The 23,589-nt window shown below is 38.2% G+C and overlaps 1 protein-coding gene across 4 annotated transcripts in view; it reads right to left on the reverse strand.

Annotated features, from left to right (window-relative positions):
* DOCK4 (dedicator of cytokinesis 4) overlaps positions 1–23,589 on the reverse strand; it is a 471,167-nt gene that overhangs the window by 209,202 nt on the left and 238,376 nt on the right. For all 4 annotated transcript variants that reach the window (XM_053609306.1, XM_053609304.1, XM_053609303.1 and 1 more), the window contains exons 8-10: positions 21,542–21,693; positions 2,097–2,178; positions 1,343–1,403 (exon numbers count right to left, since the gene is read on the reverse strand). In XM_053609306.1, coding sequence (XP_053465281.1) covers positions 1,343–1,403; positions 2,097–2,178; positions 21,542–21,693 — 295 coding nt within the window. The remainder of the gene's footprint in view (positions 1–1,342; positions 1,404–2,096; positions 2,179–21,541; positions 21,694–23,589) is intronic.

Here is a 23,589-nt window from a genome sequence, read left to right on the forward strand (position 1 = left end):
AAATTAAAAAATACAGACACACACAGAATTACATTACAAACGACTCCACTCCATCCTGAGAATGAACAGAGGCTTTATCTGATGGGGAAACAGCAGCCCGGCTTCCAACTTTTCCATTATTTTAAAGGATTCCAAATGTTTTCTCATATACTCATTTATAAAAAGCAAAATTAAAACAAAATGAGGCAGTCTATTTTTAAAATTTCTACTGCCCCTCAAATATGAAAATAGCATAAAATGAAATTGGGTTTTCAGAATAGATTTTTATAGGGGAAAAAAACATAGAAAATCTGTGTTGGAACGAAAGCACATTTTACAGTCTCTTTCAATGCACAATGTGGTTGTCATGTCCATAAAATAAAAGCCTATAAAAATAAAGACCACTTTGCAGGATTGCATAGTAAGATATTACTCTCCGGAAGAAGTAGTCCCATGCAAGTAATGTAGCATTGGCAGTGAAAAGTGGGAACAAATTCCTAATATCAACTAGTTAGCTTTAATGGAAAAATTGTATAGCTTACATCATTCCTCATTTTACCTATTTCCTCTGCAGTAAAATGCCTGTCTTTAGAGGCATTTTATCTGTTAAAATGAAGGAACATATTCTGGCTCCATTGAGCAAGTTCATCATAGAACGTTAAAGTGTGTTCTCCAGATGTTAATAAATGCTACATTATAAAAATATTTTCACAGTCAAATCAAATTTGGGGAAAATATAGGTCATCAAAGTTAGAAAGGCATATTTATTTTTCCCTGTAGGACTTGACAAACCCTTTAATAAACTGATGACATTATACAAGTTAAAAAATACACAGTATTCAGTATTTCATAACTCTTTTTCTGTAGCGTCTTCTGTAATAATGCTCTGCAGCATTCTGCACTTTGGGAAAATGCCAATTGGTATAAAGCTTTCATAAACTCATAGGAAATTCAGCTCCTGAAAGTTTATTCGATGCTGACAGAAATTAGAATTTTAAAAGACAAAATTTTTGAATCAAGAACAGGGTGGCCAAAAGTTCATGTGCAATTTAGAATAGTGTACAATTTAAAATTGCACACGAACTTTACAGCCACCTTGTATGTTTATGAAGACCAAAAGAACAAGATGAAACACGACAAACTTCGACTTATATCACAAGAGACAAAAATCTATTTATGGTGGGTGAGGAGGTCATATGTGAAATAGGGGAGGGCAGGGAATAATTCCCAATTTCTACGATTCTCATATTCAAGTCTGGCTTCAACTTGATTCTGATCCAGACAGCAAATAATCAAACAGAGACCTCTTGGAATTTCTTCTGCCTGTTACGTGCTCTGTCACTGTGACAAGTGTTGTACCTACCAATTCGGATAATGTGCACAGTGATGTAGATGTCTTTTCTTAGCTCGCTGCTACCCAAATCCTACCAAAAGACAAAGTGGTTATTTTAGCATTCATAAGCAGCACTTAAAAGGCATAGGATATTATATTCACAAATAAAAGAAGAAAGATGAAGATGAATACAGACATCCTTGATAAAATGTTTGTTGCAGAAGTCAATGATCCAAATCCTATTGTAGAAATAACACTAAAATCAACTTTAGGTCTACTTATGTCAAAAAAAATATTAAAATAAAAAGACCCTTGTTGATTCGATCTCTTAATCATTCTTTAAACATTTTATTAAGCATATTTCACACACTAAATAGAGGTACCATGCTGAACCTTATCACTACCATTCTCTGGTAATAATATAACAGAATCAATAATACTCTAAAGGAATTAAAATAACCATAACTGGTGGCATTCAGAATTTGGGGCACTAATGTAATTGGTGTGTTCTTTATACAAAGTTTAAATGCATTCACTATATTCTCTCACAATGCAGTAGAACCTCTGCAAGTTGACCACCCAAGGGACTGTAATACACTGGTCAACATTAGGAACTAGGTTTTAGTACACGTGGTGGATGTCCAGTCTATGAAGACTAGTCAACTAGAGGTAGTCGAGGTAGGGAGGTGGTCAACTAGGAAGTTCTACTGTAATTTATTTCTCCTAAATAATAAAAATCATCATGAGATAAATCTGCCTCACAGATAAAATAAGATCTACTTACCACAAAGAGAGAGCAATGACGTTCTGGTTTATCCGGGGCTTTCGGAAGTCCATTTCTATTCAACCTCAAGAAAAATCTCTCGCTATAAGAAAAAGAAGTTTAACAAGTTGAAAATTATTTAATATTTAGAGATTTAACACTTTTCTTACTATTTTTCATCCTACCGGCTAAGCTCAACATTTATTAGCTCATTCATTGAACATCGAAACTACTTATATCAATTAGGAGGGCTCCAATGACCACAAACATTTGCTTCACTTCTGATAAAACTGGCAAAGTAGCAACTGTAAAGCAAAACACATAAATATATATGCAAACAAAAATTAACTTTTGAAAGAAGAGGTTTACATATCAGTAACGTCATTGCTATTAATCTAAAAGATAAAATGAAAGCCCTAAATGAGAAAAACAAACTAACATGCTTCCTGTGTTTCTAAGATTTTTTTCATGTTTTATGCCATGTTAAGTAATCAACATGAAGGAAGTTATTCTGAGTGTTATCCATAAGAAGGCTCATATTTTATGGTCTTTTTTTTTTTTAGAGAGACAGAGTCTCACTTTGTCACCCTTGGTAAAGTGCCATGGCATCACAGCTCACAGCAACCTCCAGCTCTTGGGCTTAGGTGATTCTCTTGTCTCAGCCTCCCGAGTAGCTGGGACTACAGGTGCCCACCACAACGCCCAGCTATTTTTTTGTTGCAGTTTGGCCGGGGCTAGATTCGAACCTGCCACCCTGGATATATGGGGCCAGTGCCCTACTCACTGAGCCGCAGGTGCCGCCCCATATTTTATGGTCTTACAAATCTATAATCCAAAACATAAATAGAAGTTCCAAGAAATGAAATTTGAATATTGTTTGGCCTATAAAGGAACAGAAAAGCTCTGACTCCCCCTCAAATTTACATTGGAAAATACAGTGCCACCCAGATTTAATGTAAACACAAATGATGTCGTTGATTGGTAGGTAATTCAAGACCTTAAATATCTATGGACACCACTGAGAGGTAATGTGTGACACCATTTATGTTCAAAAAGTAAGATAAAATGAATATGACCCAAGAAAAATTCATCTACCACCTACCATGAGCTTGAAATCCTAACTGAATTTCAATATCCTGGCGCCTATAATAGAATCAAATGGCTGGCTGTCCCAGGCAAAGAACACACCAGCACATACAGAACGTGAAATCGCCACATGATATGGCCGTGGTCACTATAGCTTCAGCAAAAACCAGACACTAGTACCTACATCAGAACCTACATTATTCATCACTAGATCCTTGCCTTGAATAATGGCTCTGTCATCCAAATATATACAAGGAGAGAAATGAGAACCACAGCAGATCTCTAAGGAAGCATATGGATTTTAATTTACGGTTGATTTGGAACACTTTTATCCTCTTTTGTTTTCTAAACCTAGACAGATATGTTTAACAGATTCAACAACCTGGCTCACCTCACCGTGCTCTTTTCTGAGCTCTCATAGGAGAAAGGGCAACCAGCACACATTTGTATGGGGCCGTTTTTACTCTTGTTAACCAATGTTTTTTTCCACAGAGCAGATGGCTGATAAGGCATGAATGGAGAGAATATAAAGTGCGCCAAGCATCCTCAGCTGAAGCTAAGGTGCCCATGTGCAATTATTCTGTGGCTGGGGACCATAGCTACGCATGAAGATGCAGAGATAAATTAATCTCATCCAACTGTCATTTACTAGCATTCCAGGAAAAGGACTGCAAGCTCCCCTCACAGTGGAAGAGAATTTACTATTATTTCAAATTTATAATATATAAAAAGGAAAAGTGTAAAAATTCATCCTGGGATAAATTACACTGTAAATAATCATATAATTAGGTAATACTTCTTTCTGAGAATTCGTTATTTGACAGTTGCTCCACTAAAATCTTTACATGAATCAACTTATTTTATCGCCACCATGCCCTTAGAAAGCAGGCACTACTGTGATGCACGTTTTATAGATGAGAAAGCTAAGGATCCCCACTCAGACACACACTACTATTTCTATTTCTATTCCCCATCCCTAACAAGTTTGCAAGACACCAGAATGTATGCCTTCAAGGTCAGGAGAAAAACTGAACAAGTCAATAATATTTCATTCTGGTACTATCTAAAATTCTCCAAACTATCTCACATACTTTAGTTAGAAATGCATCGTTGACATGTTCTAAGCCTGGTGTTTTTCATTTTGCAATTTTTAATTATTTTATGTACCTAATTAGAACTTTTTTTTTTTTTTAGAGGCAAGGCTGAAGTTCGGTGGCAAGATCATAGCTCACTGTAACTTCAAACTCCCGTGCTCAAGCAATCCTCTTGGCTCAGCCTCCACGAGTAGCTGGGACTACAGGCACACGCCCACAACTGGCTAACTTTAAAAATATTATACAGAAAGGGAGTTGTCACCATGTTTCTGAGGCTGGTCTTGAACCCCTGGCCTCAAATGATCCTCCTGCCTTGGCCTTCCAAAGTGCTGGGATGACAAACATGAGCCACTCTACCCTGTCCTTAGTCTGTTCTACTGTAACTGTATTATAAGTATGATCAGATGGCAAAATTAGTTTTTGTAAACTTAAAAATTTTCCTATTAAAAAGTGTGCATACCTCCATTACATCATTTACACTTTTTCCTAATCATAAGAAGTTTGCATATTTCTTTCCTAGTACATTGTAAACAAATACAGCCCCATGACTATTAACCTTTATACCTTCAGCTCTTAGTCAATGATTGGTGCTCCTTCATGTTCACTTAAACTAAACAAATACAATCTTTTAGGACAAAATATAGTAGAACCTCCAGAGTTGATTACCTCCATCCCTACATTGACCAACTCCTTAAGTAGACCTAATTTTCACAGACTAGACATGAACTACACGTATGTATCAGTAAAGTACACTTGGTTCCTTTTGTTTACCACTCTGTATGTTGACCAGTTACAGTCCCTTGGGTGGTCAACTTTCAGAGGTTCGACTGTATAGCAATATCCAAATAACAAGGAAAGATTTAATTCTCTCCCAACTTCCTTCCTTCTTTATAATGTCCTTTTATACAAGGGAAATGTACAAAAGTCTCCAAAGAGATACTTCCATCCATGGTGCCTCACAGCCAGACGTGACATTCACCTAATTAACTTCATGGCACTTCCAGATCGAGATCATGCCACTTAATGCTGCCCTCTTGTACGCTTTAATTATATTTAACATATGGTAATAAAAAATCTATAAAGATTTCATAAGTTTTCAAAAGAGGACACTGCCACCTTCTCCTTAAAAAACACTGAGAACTAAAAACCATTTGACTTGCCCCATATATTGCCAAGTTCTACTAAAGGAAATTTCACTGTAGGAGAAATTCAGTGTCCATCTGAATTCTGTGTGTGAGTCATTATAAATTATGGTACCATAAGCCCAATGACTAATTCTTTGGAATAAAAGAATAAAAAAATCACAATTATTTGTTATTTATAACCTGCCTCTTCCAATAAAGATTTGAGGAAACTGAGATAATAAGTAATGTAAAGAAGCATCTCCGGCATGGCCCTTGGGGAAAAGTAATACAGGCGAATATGTAACCTGGGCCAGACCCCATGACTTAGACTTTTCATAGAAAAGTCTCATTTAATTCTTACTACTACTCTGTGAGGAAGAATCCACTGTCATCTCCCCCCTTTGACACATTACAAAGCTGGGACTTGGAGAAAACAGGTAAATTTGCCAAAGTTAAAAGGTCAGTCAAGGATGGAGTCAGGATTTTAAAATCCTGAGTTTGACTCAAGAGTTTTAGGTCTAAGTCATAAAGCTATCCTGTCTTTGAAAGAACAAAGGACTTCAGAAAGCGGACAAAGAAGAGCAAGACTAACTATCTCACATGAAACGAGGGTTTTTGGTGTGAATATTCTCCACAATATTCAAAAACATTAAAAAAATGGCTGGGTGCAGTGGCCTGTATTCCAAGCTATGTGAGAGGCTGAAGCAAAAGATCTCTTGAGCTCAAAAGTTCAAGTCCAGCCTGGGCAACATAATGAGAGCCCATCTCTAAAATAAAATAAAAATAAAAACAAACAAACAAACAAAAAAAAAAAAAAACAAGCAAAAAACCTGTGTGAAGCCAATTAAAAATAATAATAACAAATAAATAAATAAAAAATAAAGCCACAATGTATCAGGGATGTAGGAGTTTGCATCTATGACCATCTGCTCATCCAACCTGCTGACATTCTGATGTGCTCAAAAAGACTGCTCATGATGAATAACATGTTTCAACAGCACAGTCTGGTGGAAATGTTCTTACTGGTGATGCAAGTAATATGGATGGCACCGTGGGGATCTAACAGCTTCCCTTTTACTCAACAGATGCTCCTGAGCCCTGTCACTCCTCCTAAGGACTCAGAACAGGTCATCCTTCTGCTGGAAAGGCCATTGTCAAAGATTTTGATATTTTATATAAAATAAATTTTTATATTTAAAGGATTTTTGTATTTTATATTTCATAGAGAGATGTTTTTACGTTTCTCTGTAGGATTCGTATTTATCACTTTTTGGCTCACCTCACATTACGTATATTGAATCACGAGACAGTGATTCAGTCACAGGTGATTCAATACATGTAAAGTTGTGCAACATGTACTTTATACAAAAAATATATGACTCAGTAATATTTGGGGTTGAAACATGTGGCGTGGAAGATTAGGAAGCTGATCAATCTGTAAAACGTTATCAAGAATACTTCTAAAATCATTTTAAACAGTTAAATATCATTGAAATACATTCATGGTTTCCCAAAATAACAGCAGCAGGAGAGAAAACATTTAGATGTTCATGTTCTGGAAAAACAGCTTAAGTGTCATGTCCTTTAGTATCCATAGGATATGGCTCGGATGCTTGGTTCCCTCAAATCTCATGTTGAAAGTTCATCCCCAGTGTTGACTGTGGGGTCTGGTGGGAGGTGCTGGGGTCATGGGGGTGATCCCTCATGAACGGCTTGGTGCCCTCCCCATAATAATGAACGGCTTCTTGCTTTCTTCGTTCACAGGAGAGCTGGCCGTTTAAGAGTCTGGTACTACCTCCTCTGTCTCTTTCTCCTTTCTAACTATGTGACACGTCTGTTTCCTTTCACCTTCCACCTTGATTGGAAATTCCCTGAATCCCTCACCAGAGGAAGATGCTGCTGCCACACTCCTGTACAGACTACAGAATCGCGAACCAAATAAATTCCTTTTCTTTGTAAACTACTCAGTCTCAGGTATTATATGTTCTTAATAGCAATGAAGACACATTGATACACCATGCAAACCTATTTTACAAACAAAACTCCAAGTGAAGGGCGGCGCCTGTGGCTTCAGTCGGTAAGGTGCCAGCCCCATATACTGAGGGTGGCGGGTTCAAACCCGGCCCCGGCTGAACTGCAACCAAAAAAAATAGCCGGGCCTTGTGGCGGGCGCCTGTAGTCCCAGCTACTTGGGAGGCTGAGGCAGGAGAATCACCTAAGCCCAGGAGTTGGAGGTTGCTGTGAGCTGTGTGACGCCACGGCACTCTACCGAGGGCCATAAAGTGAGAATCTGTCTCTACAAAAAACAAAACAAAACAAAACAAAAAAAAACTCCAAGTGAAAAAGCAAAGCCATTTGTTAACCATTCTATGTGCGAGCATAACAATTAATACCCACGCTATTAAACAAGTATAAAGGGACACACACCAGAAGCCACGGAGGAAACAGTGGGGGGAGCAGGACGGATGAGGGAATAATGAGCAGCCGTAGGGAATGGTTCAACAGTGCTCCCTCTGCAGCCTCTGTCGAAAAAGGCAATAGAACACACAGGCAAGCTTCTCGAAATTGCTTCTATTTCACTGCTTCTCTTGTGTTTTCTGATTGACTAACAGTGCAAGACACTTCCAACAATCTGTTATGAGAGACCAGAATTTGCTACCACAGAATACGCCTCTTTGGCATAAGAACTGCTGAGGTAAAAGCAATTCAGAAGGAGATCTAGGAAATCTCTCTGTCCTCCTACAACTACCTAAACCCAAGACACAGATTTACAAAGACAAAGGTATCTTGCTTCCTGTTCTACAGGGGAAAACAAAAATGAACCACCGAAGGCAACTTTAAACCCTGATGGGCCTAGAGATGGCATCAGAGGTATCTGCTGTACTTTAACACCCCTTAGTAAAAAGCAGGGTTGGTCTGCCACTTATTTGCCTTCCCACAAGTTGCTGCCCCTGGAGAGTCAACGGCCTTTCCCTTTGTCTCGTAACTTAAAAAAAAAAAAAAAAAAAATTACCGTTCTTTGTTGAAGATGCTATATAAGCTGAAATTCAAAGCTACTTCTTTGAGAATTACTTATTCCCTAAGTATATCCTACATACGTATATAAGAAATAAACATGTTGATAACCTGTTGTCTTTTTCTTTTTTTGAATTTGTCTTTTGTTACAGAGGTCCATTCCAACTAAGAGATTATGAAGGTTGAAGATAAAATTATTTTTCCTCCCAAACACTATGAAGACTGTTGAGGGTACTTGCTTTCCCAGAATGAGTGAAGAAGGACAACTCAAAACGGAAAGAGCAAGCCGCAGGACGAGCTGCTCTAATAACGCCCGCAAGACGCGGTGCCAGTTCAGTCCAAGCGAGAGTCTGGGAAACAGGTGGAAGGTGTGCTGCCAGCCCTGGACTGGGCTCTGGATCACAGGGTTTGGTGCTTGCAGTGGCTGAGTGAAGGGCCAAGCAATGCCTCTCACGTGAAAGGATTGATCCCTGGCAAAGACAAGAGCCCCCTTGCTCGGCCAGCAGCTCCTAACCTGGCTGTGTTCTACATCCTCCTAGGGAGCAGTATAAAGCCTGGGCTCCACCCTGGAGATCCTGATTTACGATGTTAGGATGAACAAAAACTTCCTGAATGTTTAAAAGCCCAGTCATATTAAAGGACCACTGTTTTCACCTCAAAGCCCAGGTCCCAACTAGTCAGAATTGCTGACTGTCGTTGGTCTTGACTTAAAATACATGCCTGGTCTTTTAAGGTCGAAGACTTTTTTCCCCCTTTTCTTCCAACCACAAGGATCAACACCAATGATAGAATTTTTCCTTGGCAATAAATGAAAGCAACTTCTCAAGCAAGTCTTCCGAGATAAGACTATTGACGTACTTTCTAATTTTAAACCTAAACCAACATTAGGGTCATGAGCTCTTTTGATGAAAAGAAAATGGGAAGAGGAAGATCCTTGACACGTCTCTTTCCACAGGAGTTTACCTAAATGTTCAGTTTTCCCTTTTTAACACTGAAGCTGAGCCCAGATTCACTCTTTGAGTATTGAGCCTTATATATTAGCAGCGTGTCTAATGCTTACTCTTCTGGGAATTCACATAATTTAATCATGGTAAACACTGTAACTTTGACATTTCCTGAGGAAAGAATCACTCTAATCTATATACAGCAAGTATTTTGACCTTTCTAACAATGCTCCTTTGTTAAGAAGTTATGTGTAATAAGGAATGTTGAAAGTAACGTGAAACTGACATCTTTATAAGGACTCTGGGTTGAAGCGTTCAGTTTCTTGAAAAGGCAAAACAGCCCTAAGTGAAAACAGAATAATAAAAATTCATATAATTCAAGCTCTGCAAAAATAATAAGTATAATAAATCCTTCATGCATTTATTATCTCAAAAAGATGTTCTTTTTTTAAAAAATGAAATTAAGTCAAAACCAAAGTTCTCTTTCAGCATTTTACTGATAGATTCTTTGCATTTATTACAACATTAAAAAATGAAAATGATCTAAATCATCATTAACTACTACTTTTTAATTAGATGACACATTCAATTATACTTTTTAAATCACTGGTGCTTTTGCAACCAGGGAGGTACAAAGCCTCTGAAGTGTTAGGCAAATGTTAATGTATATGAGGTAAGGTATACTATTTTCTGCTGCATTCTATAGTTTATGTATAGGTAAGCTTACAAAGGATCGTTAGGCACGGAAGAGGTTAGGAACCATCGCTTTGGACACTAGAAGTATTTCTGTGAAATTAAAATTGCAGTATTGGATATCATATAAACCTTAAAAATGTTTCTTGACTTAAAATGTTTTAGTATTTTAAACACCAGCAGAATACAAGTTCTGTCAAAGCAGGTGTTTTCCCACCTGTTTTATTCACTGATATGTTCCTGACCACGTTCAGATGAGTGTCTGGCCCTCAGGAGGACAGCAACAATTGTTTGCTGAATGAACAAACAAATGAACATTGGCAATCCGTAGGAATGGTGTAAAATTTATGATGCTTAACTGAAATAAAAAAGAAGAATGTAGTTTCTTTCACTCTTAGTCCAAAATCTCTAAATGGAAATTCTTAGAGGAAGATGTTATGTATTTGTTTGACCATTTTTATGTACTTGTAGCATGACAGTGTTTGCAAACGATGCTTCCCAAGAGACAGGTCTGGGAGCACAGTTCCGATTAACACAATGTAACATGAAACACTTCTGATGCACTCAGCTCTTTGAGGTCTCTCTCCTAAATAAGCACATTCCCATTGGGAGGGAGGATGAGAGCAAAGATTAAGACAATAATGGCCTGGTCCCTTAATGCTTTCCCTTAACAAGTAGGGAAAACTTGTAAGCTTCCTTTAACTGCATCAGTCCCCACCCTGTGTCAAGCACTCTGCAAAGCGCTGGGGACATAACGACGATGAGAGGGTAAAGTCTATCTTTGGAAAAGGAACTATAAAGGGCAGTGTCGTTAATAATTCCTTTGTCAATGTTGAATCATCTTACAACATAAATGGTGCTGAATACCAAAGTAGTCCTTGTGGGGTGGGTTGCTATGTGTGACCTTAGCTTATTCTGTAGGGAATTTAGGGAAACTAAATTATTCTCAATTCTGTACAGGCAGCAGACACAGGGTAGAAGAAGAAAGACAGAAATGACCAGAATTTTAGTGAAAAGAACATCAAACTGGTAGGAATGGGGGAAAAGGGGCCTTCTCATTGCTTCCTAAAATCCTGTACTTTTTAAGGAAAAAGAGACAAGTAGCCTGAATCAGTTCTTAGATCTAAAGAAAAAAGAAAGTTAATTCTGAGTTCATTGACTCTATAAGGGTTTCTGCATCTTTGAATTTCTAGCCACTTATTATTATAATAATGTAGTAATTTATAATTTCAAAACTATTTGGAGTTGTATGGGTTAGTTCTACCCTCAGAGTTCTCAGGATGAACAAAGAATTTCGTTGCTCATTTTGTTTTAATTTAGATCTTCCTCTTGGCTGATTTCTTATTTACAATCTCTCCCATTAAGGACATCATCACATCTCAAAAGAAATTATTTGTCCTTTTATGGGACACAGAAGTGTGACCAAAGGCGGAGTGAGCCACAGATCTGATTAACTCCACAGTGACAATAATCCCAATTTTCATGCACCTGCTGAAACAATCAAATGATAGACTAAAGGGAAGTTAGAAAGCACAAGTGCCTTTCAGCAGGAGACCCGAGGGAAGGTCACTGCAAGTCACTGACAGGCAGACACCCACAGAGAAATCTGTGCCAGCATGTCTAGACACGGCAGGAAATGCTCTGGGCCGTATGGAATAGTTGATATTGCTACAATCCAAGGAGGGTCTCTGAATGTTTTCTCCACCTATTTTTGTTCTCAGAGTTATGCTCCCTGCACATCTGGTTGGTCACACTTTTACCCTATATTGTTATTTTGCTTTGTAGAGGTTACAATTTTGAATTAGCTTTACAATATAAAACTGTAAAAATAGACCCATGTCCACTATCTTCCAACATTCAAAACAATGATTGCTCCTAATATGTCACAATACAGATGCTGAACGTGTGTAATCAGGCCAGAAAAAGTTGTAAATGATCTATGAAATAAGGAATGCTAGTGCAGAGCACAGAATTTTTAAAATCCTATCTGCTGTCTTAATTGACTTATGTACTACCATATATACAAAAAAAATTTGCATTTTTTTCCCCTAGTCTGGGCCAAATAACTATTCTTTCTGACAGCTCCCTTTTTCAAATTCTAGAAAAATTTTCCCAGTAATGCAGGCTTTTCAAAAGTAGCATAGATTTTTCCTTTAAAAAATGAAAAGGCTATTAGATCACATCAGTCTTTAAAGAAACTATTAGAAGCTATGATTGTAATTTCTTGGATTCACCCCATTGTTATACAGAATTCCCAATCTTCTCATTCTTTTCTACCTGCGATGTTTCCGTCTCCAACGCTACCACCTGCTTCTGATTCCTGTGTCTTGAGCACCCCCAGCAAAAGATAACGTGGGAGTCAGGATTCGCCACCAATTTCAGATGTCTCCCTGTGGCATAATCCCCACTGCACTCAGCAATTCTATTATTCATCACCAATTCACTTTTATCACACTGGGTTTTTTTGCACCCAAGTATTGATTTAACATTTTGTTTACTTATTTTGAATTAACAGATGGAAATTGCATATATTAATCATGTAACATGTTTTGAAATACGGATACATCATGGAGTGGCTAAATCAAACTAATATCTGCTTTACCTCATATGCTAATTTTTTGTGGTGAAAACACAAAGCTATGCTTAGGAATTTTCAAATATAGTAGAACCTCTGTAAGTTGACCACCCCAGGGACTGTAAAAAAAACCGGTCAACATTCAGAGGTGGTCAACATAAGTAACTAGGCCTTTGTACATGTGATGCATGTCCAGTCTATGAAAGCTAGGTCAACTTAAGGAGGTGGTCAGTGCAGGGAGGTGGGCTATCGCGACAGTCGCCATGCTGTACGATGGGTTTCTTGTACGTATTCCTCCTGGCTAACTAAAATTCTGCATCCTTTGTCCACATCTCCAATCCCTTTTTCCCCAGGCACTGCTGACCACCTTTCCACTCTCTACTTCTATGACTTCAACTGTTTTACACTCCGTATGTAAGTGAGATCATGCAGTATTTGTTTTCAGCAGCAGGCTTATTTCATTTAGTACAACATCCTCCAGGTTCATCGTGATGTCACAAAGGACAGGATTTCCTTCTTGAAGGCGGAACGGTTTCATTGTATAGATACACACCCCATTTTCTTTATCCCTGCAGCCTGATGGATCTTGACAACTATGAATAGTGCTGTAGTGGAAATGGCAGTGCAGGCACCGCTCTGACCTGTGGGTTTCATTTCCCCTGGGTCCATTCCCAGTAGTGGAACTGCTGGGTCCCCATCATCCTCTCGCTCAAGGTCCGCCGACCTTCTTCCCGCAACTCACTTTCAGTCCTGAACTCCCTCCTTGTTTGCTCTCCAGTGTCAGCTGACCTTGTTCCCCACTTTCCTTACAAAATATCAAGGCCACAAACCCCAAATGTCTTCATTATATCTCCCATCTTCTACCCATTTTACTGACCTTACCCCTCACATTAATTAAAGAAGAACCCTTCCTCTTTTTTCAAAGTAGAGTCCTTCACTTATGTCCTGGATCCCTTCTGCCATTTGCTCTGGGATTCCCCTTTGTATCTGCAGCTGGGCTCGTACTGGTGGCGCCCAACACTCACTCCTATGCAGGCGCCTAATATATGAATGAACATGCGAACGGTGAGAGGTGACATGCCTTCTTAGAACCAGGATCTCCTCACTCTGGGCAGGATAAACCTATACATATTTAGCGTTTATAGGAAGGTGGCCCTTATGTAGCCACAGGATTCTGCTTAAGCATGTAAGGTATTTTCTTTCACAGAATCTTTAATAATCTTCTTTCTAAAAGCTGCCTACTTTGCTCTCTATGTGAGTCAAGCCTCATGCTTTAAAGGCAATATTATTATAATGCATGTGTTAATGTCCTAGATCACTAGGAAAACATACCTCTTAAGTTTGGTCAAATATTTTAACAGAAATATAACTGTCAGTTCATAAAAGCCCAAGTATATTGCTCCAGGCAGAACAGAATTCAGACCATCAAGTGGCTAGTGATGAAACCAAACTAGTGTCCTTTAAAAAGATGGAAAAACATTTCTGCCCTCATTGCTTTATGACCCGCAAGCAGAAAGCATTAATAAATTTTAAGCAGGTAATTCATTAGTGGTACACTCTACATACCAGAAGATAAGCCAAAAGCTCCTAAAGCTATCACGGGGAATCCACAGCCATCACATTTGCCATATTTTCTTTATCTAGTCCTTTCTTCTTTCTCTTTTTCCCCCCTTGATGAAGTATTTTAAAGCAAATCATACCTCTGATTCCATTTTACATGCTTATAGCAGGTCTTTCTAAATCTTACATAACTATGTGTTTAGAACTATATACCTAATTCTTTTTAAAATTAGTGATTTCTTGGAATATATGATTTCATTAAGAATTCAAGAGCAACCACCACATATCATTTCTGTTCATGTTTATGTATGTTTCCTGCTTTGACTTTTTAAAAAAATCATCATCACCATAAAAAGATTTACTAACCAATTACCAGGTGGCAAGCATTCCACTAAGAATTTAGTCCCCAAGGAACCCCATGGGAAAGTACTGTTATTATCCTCACTTAGCAGACAAGTTAATGGCCTGGAGAGACATGAAGTGACTTGCCAAAGCTGATGTGGCTCCTAAGTGACAAAGCTGGGATCTGAATCCAAGCCATTCCGAGTCTGTCCACTTAAACAGCATATAATGATACACAAGATACAGAAAAATATGTATTTTGAGTTTAGAGAGATATTCAGATAAATTTCATAGTTCGGTATAAATTGTTTTTTATAAAAACAGTCTGTGCCTCGCCAATGATGTTCACTACCTAACTTTTCTTTAAATAATAGAATTGGAATGTTATAGAAAATAGAAGGTAATTGTAGGCAGAATAAAATTTATATGGAAATAAGCCATTTCAAAGAAAATGGAGTATTAACTATATGATGACAGAAAAAATAGCTATGTTCAGAAGACTATGTGAGTAAGTTACCAGCAGAAAGTCAACCTCATCTGTACTTAATTACCAGCATGAGCCATTCTCTATTTAATCATTAGGATAGGGTTTCCCTGGAAGTGCAATCCTGCTGCTGTTTTCTCCAATGCAAGTGTGTGCCAGCAGCTCGCATGCATGAGCAGGCCTATACCAACCAAATCCCAAGTGTAGGCACTCAGGTCCTATTAAATATATTCTCTGATGAGAACAAAAGACAGTAATAGATTAGTCCCAAGACAATTTATAGCTTTAATTAATGAAGCCTTAAAATACATCAGTAAACAAAGTAATGAAAGTTATAAGGGAGGCAGTCAACTACTGAACTGTGTCATCTGCTCTGGTCCGTATCACTTACAGTCGGTGGTAGATTAATTGGCATATGTCAACACAGGAAAGATAACAATTAATATACATCTCCATATCTGCACAGAATATGGAAAGAATAAATGCTCTATTTCTACCACCATATAATACAGGCAATTTCAATGTAAGCTAAAGGAGACACAGCAGCATCAATGCTAACTAGTTTGGTTTCCTTATGAACACAAACTCCTTCCATACCCGCACCTTAGTTTACGTACATCCATTCCCTTCTCTTTCTTCCTTTCTCTGGCTCATAGCTAATCTCCCCACTGGCAAACTCACGTCTGTTTCCTGTTGCTTCCCGAAGGGCCTTGATCCATCAATGGTTCCCCTCGCCCTCATTACTGGAGCCTTCCTGCCAATTCTTAGGAGGTTGAGTTTCCCCCACTTCATTTTCTTAAAAAAATAAACCTTCCACAGACCTCTTACTACACACTGGCAAGCAAAAATTGGTTGAAAAAGAAAAACAGCATAGGTACTGAGAATGGGTGTAGAGTGATTAAGAACACTGATTCCTGCGTAGACTGTATGTTAAAATACCCGCTCCACCACGTATCAGCGGTACGACCTTGGGCACGTTATTAATCGCTCTGTTCCTCTGTTTCTCCTCCTATAAAAATGAGAATATTAATAGTACTACCTCATAGAGAATTAGGAACCAGTAAGTTATTTTTGTCAAAAGAGCTTAGAATAGTGCCTGGCACACAGTAAGCATTACGTAAGTGTTTGTTAAATGAATGCAATAAAATAAAATTACAAATGATAGCAGAAAATTCATTCCCTGCTTTTCCTAGCTACACCCATGTGGAATGAGGAAATCATAGACTTACAACCAGATAAATACTCTCTAAAAACATTTTAGTTGTGGAAAAGTTAATTAGGCAAACTCATTTTTTTAACTCATAATTATTTTTCATAGAAATTGTGTCAAGACTGTACAAATCTCAAATAAATAGAAGTGTGTTATTTTTAATGATCCAATGCAGCTGTGCCCTCAGGGGACTCTGAACAGGTGCTGTTACATGAACAACGGAGGAAGGCAAGTAGAATAGAAGCACGGAGTGGGTGCACCTCAACAGGACGCTGTCAGAACGCTCCTGACTCTCTTCTGATAGTCACTCCAAGTTCATATCATAACACACAGCAGCAGTCTAAGATTTTGGGTCACCTTCAAGCAGGTTCAATAATTGTTTTGAGATAAAATTAATGGGCTTTCTAAACATGGCAAAGCTTCAGTGACAATTAAAGTTTTTATCAGGAAATACACCCTTCCTGGTACTGGGGAGGTACTACGTGCTTCACAGTTTTACTGGTGAACTAGAAGGGGAAGCATATTCACATACTGGCTCCTTTCATATGTGACACCTCTAAGTACGGATCAACGATTTTGACCTCTAGTGAATAGTAAGAGCTGATGCTACTTTGCTGTTCTTAAAGTATTTTGAGAAGGACTCAATTTCAAAAACCCAATTTCCATAGCACAGAATATTTGGTCCCTATATTAGTTCTAGTATTATCATCAATAATTCATAACAATTTATTATTAAGACTATCAGTCTCTAAAGCTCTAATTCTGGTCGATAAAATCCTGCTCAGAGACAGACATTTCCAAATACTGAAGCCCTTCAGGAACAATTCTGATTGGGGTGCTGATGGGGTTCAGAGGGCAGGGTCAGAGGGCAGGTTTTGGGACCAGACTGCAGGGTTTGCAGTGCTCCTTTGCTTTCTGCTACTTACATAAAGCTTAGGCATCTTCACCTAATCTGCACCCCGGCTTCCTCACCCTACAAAATTGCTGCTAATAACAATATAATTAAAGCACTTAGAACAAAGTCTGTCAGTGCTCAATAAATGTTGGCTATTTGCTCCTTAAAAAAATAATATTAAAAAAAGGTCCTAACAGATTATCTGTCTTATGAGAGGAATATACAAATGCCTTTCCTAATCACTACTCTACAGGTTTTCCACATGTCACCTGCGCCTGCACCTGGACAAGGAAACATCCTGTGATCAGTGGTCAGGGCAATACCATGAAGATCACGCTTAGGCTCTACTTCATTTTCTATAAATAACAGCACTAGTGATTCTATTTAACAGTTCACTTAACTATACAATCTTTTGTCCACTGATTTTTCATTGTTTGCAATGAGACTTTAAACTCTCAAAAAGAAATAAAACTAATGACAAATAAATTATAGGGAATTTAAGAGAAAGAAGGAAGCTATAGTAGAAATGTTACTTATAAGATGTCTCAAACCAGCCACAATATATGGAACCTTATATGGATCTTGGTTTGAACAATGGGTTAAAAAAAAAGTGTGTGTGAATATACACATATATATGTCAATGGGGGAAATCTGAATACTATGGGAAATAGATAACTGATAATGTTACAGAAATATTAGTTTTTTAGGTGATAATTTCTTTAAAGTTCTCTTTTTTATATTTGAAAATGATGACAGGTTAGGAGTGTATCTTAAAATAATCTAGGGGCAAAGAAGAAGATTGAAAAGCAACATGGTTAAATCAGTCCTTAGTGGATCAGTCCTTAGTGGATAGTTGTTAAAGGTGGGCAAATCTAGGGGCAAATAAGAAAATTGAAAAGCAACATCAGTTAAATCAGTCCTTAGTGGATCAGTCCTTAGTGGATAGTTGTTAAAGGTGGGCAAATCTAGGGGCAAATAAGAAGATTGAAAAGCAACATCAGTTAAATCAGTCCTTAGTGGATAGTTGTTAAAGGTGGGCAAATCTAGGGGCAAATAAGAAGATTGAAAAGCAACATCAGTTAAATCAGTCCTTAGTGGATAGTTGTTGAAGGTGGTGGTGGGTGCATGAGAGTTCCCTACTATATTCTACTATTTTAATATGTCTGAAAGACTCTAAAATGAAAAGTTTAAAAAAAGGAATACATGGGTTATTTTAAAATACTCACACATATGTTTCTACATAACAATGCCTTAAAGTCATGTCATATAATAATTTTTTTATGAAAAGTTGCAAATACTTCACACTCGGCAGAATGACGAAGCAAGAATTGTCACAGGTTCCGAGATGAAGGAAAAACTAAAAGTAGGGCTTCCACGTCACCATCAAGCCCCGTCTTTAGATTTGTGCATCCTGCAGCCTCTTCCCACAGTGATGATGGCACTGCCCTGTGTTACTGGCAGTTTGGGACAACCCTACTTATTATAAGGTTTTGTACACTCCCTGAAAGAAAACAATCACTATGCTGCCTAAAGCCTCAGAAATATCAAGAACATAAATCTGAGATTGTTCCAAACATCTAGTAAGCATATACTGTGACTGTCACTCGTTCGTTTACAATCACCTTCGTGGTGTTTATGAGTTGGAGAGGGGAGAGTCACAGACGGCCAAGTACAGGGAGCAGAGCAGGGGAGAGGGACTCAGACTTCATTTCTCCTAGGGTCATTCCGGATCAGCTGGGATCTGGAGAGAGAGGCTACAGAGTGAGGGAGCGGGAAAGGGCAGGGACACGGAAGGAGGGAGAAGAGAAAGGAGGGGACAGGAAGAGACAAGAGGGAGGCAGGCAGGTGTAGAAGCCCAGTCACATTACAGACCAGGAAAATGACCCAGACCTGGCTGAACTTGGGGTCCACAAAGACTATATTTTGGTGGGTCCTGCACTCAGGTTATTTTTCTTACTTTTGCCAAATAAATAGGAATAAAATAAGGGGACCTCTGTATATCAACATAGAATGTTTTAGAGAAAATTTGAAAATGTTTATAATAAGATGAAACTCAGAGACAAGCTAGTATTAATTCTAAATTAATATAATCCTACATTAATGCAAATTGACCATTAGTGGCAGCGAGGACTGTGTAGTCCTAAATACATTGAGCTTAATAGGAATGAGCGAAAGAGTAACCTAGTTTCTCCCTTTTACATTCCAAATAATTTGTTTAATATGTCAACAAGACCATACATTACACAATGTTATAAAGATATTGTCAACTAAACTAACCACAAACCAGACACACTTTCATCTAGAAGCAGGTATTGTCTCTGAACAATCTTCCATATTTCTGAAGTAACTGCTGAGCTGCAAGTTGGATCAGTTTTTGATGCTTCCCATTTCCCTTTTTAGTAGTGCTGATTTGTGAAGGGGGAAAGGTCTTCTAACACACTGATTCATTTCCTCTAGCAATGCAGAAAGCAGATTTTCGAAACCGTATTACCATTGCTATTTCCACACCTCATAAATTCTGTCCCTGTTGCACAAAAACACTACTTTCCAAATTCTGCAGACACAGGCCCCTGTCAAGAGATAAAAAGTTCCCTTACTACTAGATAATGACTAACATATAAATTAATTCACCAAGGATTTTAAAGCTGTAAATGCATTAAAAATAAACTTCAGACATATTTCCTAGAAAAAGAAATCTATTTTACCAAAAAAGAAAGACTCTAAGATTATTCTCTGTTTATAAAACAATATATGTGACTGAGTATTGCTTAAAGTTGCTAGCATTTATTTTAATAAGTATTCTTGTTTGTTTTTGTTTTTGAGACACTTGGACTAGAGTGCAGTGGCCTCAGCCTAGCTCACAGCAAGTGCAAACTCAAGCAATCCTCCTGCCTCAGCCTTCCAAGTAGCTGGGATTATAGGTATCTGGCACAGCCCGGCTGACTTTTCTAGTAGAGACAGGCTGGTCTTGAACTCCTGAGATCAAGCAGTCCTCCTGCCTTGGCCTCCCAGAGTGTTAGGATTACAGGTGGGAGCCACCTCACCTGGCCTAATAAGCATTCTTTTAACAGCATGGTACGGTTTGGTCATTATGTGAGATTTGTGTGATTTAATTTTAATCCTCAATTTAAATGTAAAATGTTTAATTTAAAAGTTGTCATGCTATTTGGCAGTGCCTGTGGCTGAAGGAGTAGGGCACCAGCCCCATATACTGGGGGTAGCGGATTTAAGCCGGCCCCAGCCAAAAAAAAAAAAAAAAAAGCTGCAAAAAAAAAAAAAAAAGTTGTCATGCTTTGTGTTCAAAACATAAAATCTTAACAAGAGTTGAGACTTTTGACTAACCACCAAAATCATCCACTATAAATCTTTTTCTAAATACTGAAAACTTTACCTCTTTCATGTTTACATGGATGGAGCTGGAACATATTCTTCTTAGTAAAGTATCTCAAGAATGGAAAAAAAAGTATCCAATGTACCCAGTGCTATTATGAAACCAATATATAATGACCCACATTTTCATATGAAAGATAAAACACAACTATAGCCCAGGATGAAGGAGGGAAGAGGAGGGGAAGAGAGGACTTTGGATGGAGGGAGGGTAATCGGTGGGACCGCACCTATGATGCATTTTGCAAGGGCTCATGTCAAATCTATTAAGTGTAGAGTATAAACGTCTTAACACGATAATTAAGTAAGCGAAGTGAAGGCTATGTTAACCAGGTTGATGTAAGCATTCTAAATTGTATATAAAATCAGCACACTGAACCCCATAAATGCATTAATGTATACAGTTATGATTTAATAAAAATAAATAAGTAAATACTGAAAGCTTGCCAGAAAAGAACTGCAACAAGTAACACTCAGAGAACCGAGACAGAAAAAAAGGGGTGGTGGTGGAGGGGCACGGCATGAAAGCTGTTCATTACTTCGCAGCTCTGAGGGAGGGGAACGGCATGAAAGCTGTTCATTACTTCGCAGCTCTGAAGCTTCTATGGAAGAACTTCCAGCATTTAGCTGTCTCTTGATTTCATCTGATCCAGATGTGATAAGGATAACAGAACTGTTTACTGAGAATTTGAAAGATACAGTATATTAACATTGATAAGCAAACTAATTCAGACTCTAGAAAACAATACCTTCCTTGCATTATCAACACAAAAGAACTAAAGCAAATATCAGACTTGGTATCAATGCCTTACTTCCATTTAATATCAGTTATTATGATCCCATAGGCCTTTTGAATTTTTCAGAGAACTTTGCACGCATCATCCCATTTAGCCCTCACAGAAATATCCAGAGACTAGACAGCTTGGAAACTCAGAGCATCAGGTGGGAAAATAAAAGCTGATAAAGTAAAAGTGTACAGGATCTTAAAGCTTGCCAGTCAAAAATATCCACCACTCTCACATTAAGAAATTCTAGTCCTGGCTCCACATGCAGTTACCTGATGGGTCGATTCTCTTTACTGTCAAAGAGCGAGAAGATGACCTCCAGCTCCTCACCCAGGTTGGAACACATGAGGCTCTTCATCTGGACGAAGAGGTGGTGACTGCTGGCCTGCACCGGGGTGTCTTTTTTCCGATGACGATGCTCCATCTAAATGACACCCCCCAACAAAAACACGATTAGCGCAGACTGGTGACAATAATAACATGCACCAAACTCATCAGCTCTGATGTGACTGTGATGTCCTATCCTATACTTTTTTTTCTGTTGGGGATTTGATATCTAATTCTATTTTAAATTTCAAATGTTCTTCCAATTTCTAAAAATAAGAAACTATGAAGTCTGTAGATCATCAAGGAATCTTTCTGATTAAAATCATTAATTTTAAAAATGATAACAACTCACTGAGTAGACGCAGGAAGAGTTCAAAGGGCTCTTGCTTCTTCATCAACTCCCAAGATAACAAATTATTAGTCATCTTTTTTAAAAAGCAGATGAAATTATATTTAAATTATAACTTCTCATTTCTTATATAATTAAATATTCTTTTAGATTGCACTAAACTGAAAAAATGTGGTAGTCGAAACTGCTGGTGATAAATAATATTCTATCACAAGAGCAAGAAAATGTTCCTAACTTGTTGTGGTGCTGTAGGGGGACACACCTAGGAAAGCCAATAAGGTGTCTGCAGGTAGGAATCGCGTCTACACCCACCACTCATTTTGTCCTCAGTACAGCCCGTCAAGGCTACATAAGGGAAGCAAGACCAGAAATAAGAGTTTCTATAGGTTGAGAAAGAAAAGGAATCACCCATGAATCTAGATGGGAAAAGAACATAGAGTTGATCATTCACTCAGCAGACATTTGTCTGTACCTAGAATATGACAAGCACTGGAAATGCGACTACCAGGAAAATCAGAGCTGGTCCATGACTTCGTGGAGGTTATATCTACTATGGGGAGCAAACATGAACAAAATCTTATACACGTACAACTGACGATGATGAGAGAGAGAGGATGGACTGGAGCATGGGCAGTCAGAGAAGGCTTCCTGGGAAAGTGACACTTCAGCTAAATAGAGCTAAAGAAGATGCGGAAATTATCTATGTAGGACAGAGCTCAACTGCAGTGAGGGCCCAGGTTGTTTCTCCCCTTAATCAACTGCAGATTCTTTCATAAAATACAATAAAAATACCATGGTAATGTCAAAATATTACAAAGGTCCCTAATCATTCACTTGGCATTTTTATATTTGGACCAGGTACCAGGCGTTCATGGTCCAGCCAGTTCTTTGAGTAGCACTGACTCCAGATAAGAATACAAGACAAATAGTAGGCAGGCCTGTGTACATACATATTAAAGGAACAGGTGCTAAGAACGTGGAGGGTTTTTGCTTTCCTAACACAGACTACTAAGAAAGCCACCTCTTTTGGATCACTTGACAATTAAAAGAAATAGTTCAGGGATTTTTAATCCATCATGATGGAAACACAGCCTTTGCTGGGAATTATAGTACATACCCTATTTTTACATTAGCCATCTTTTAAAGCTTCTAAGTAGAGTTCAATAGCTACTAAATGTCCAACTTTTGAAGCAAAAAATGTCACCTAAATGTACAGTTGTAAATGCAATAGCATGAAATCACCAGAATTGTTTCATGCTTTTAACTTTTTTTTTTTACTACATAAAAAGTAAAGGGTGAAAAATATGCAGTTAACCAAATCCATCTATAATCCCTGTATACTCAACAGGTACACTGAGTACCTCTCTGTAAAAGTGGAGAGTGAATACATTGTTTTTGCTTTTAATTTCAGGTTAATGTGAGGGTACAACAACTAGGTTACAATGTTTTCATTTGTTAGGTAGAAGTCCCTTAAGTGCTTGTGTCTCACGCAGGAGGTGTGCCATATACCCTTACACTATGCCCATTAAGTGACAGCACACCAATGCCCCCAGTCCCCTCTGCCCTCTCGGACCCTCCTCCCAACTTGAATTTAATTGAGTTTTCTCTTACGTGGGTATGGATTAGACCGTCTACTAGCTTCAA

The sequence above is a fragment of the Nycticebus coucang genome, chromosome 11 (assembly GCF_027406575.1).
Source record: "Nycticebus coucang isolate mNycCou1 chromosome 11, mNycCou1.pri, whole genome shotgun sequence".
NCBI lineage: Eukaryota > Metazoa > Chordata > Mammalia > Primates > Lorisidae > Nycticebus > Nycticebus coucang.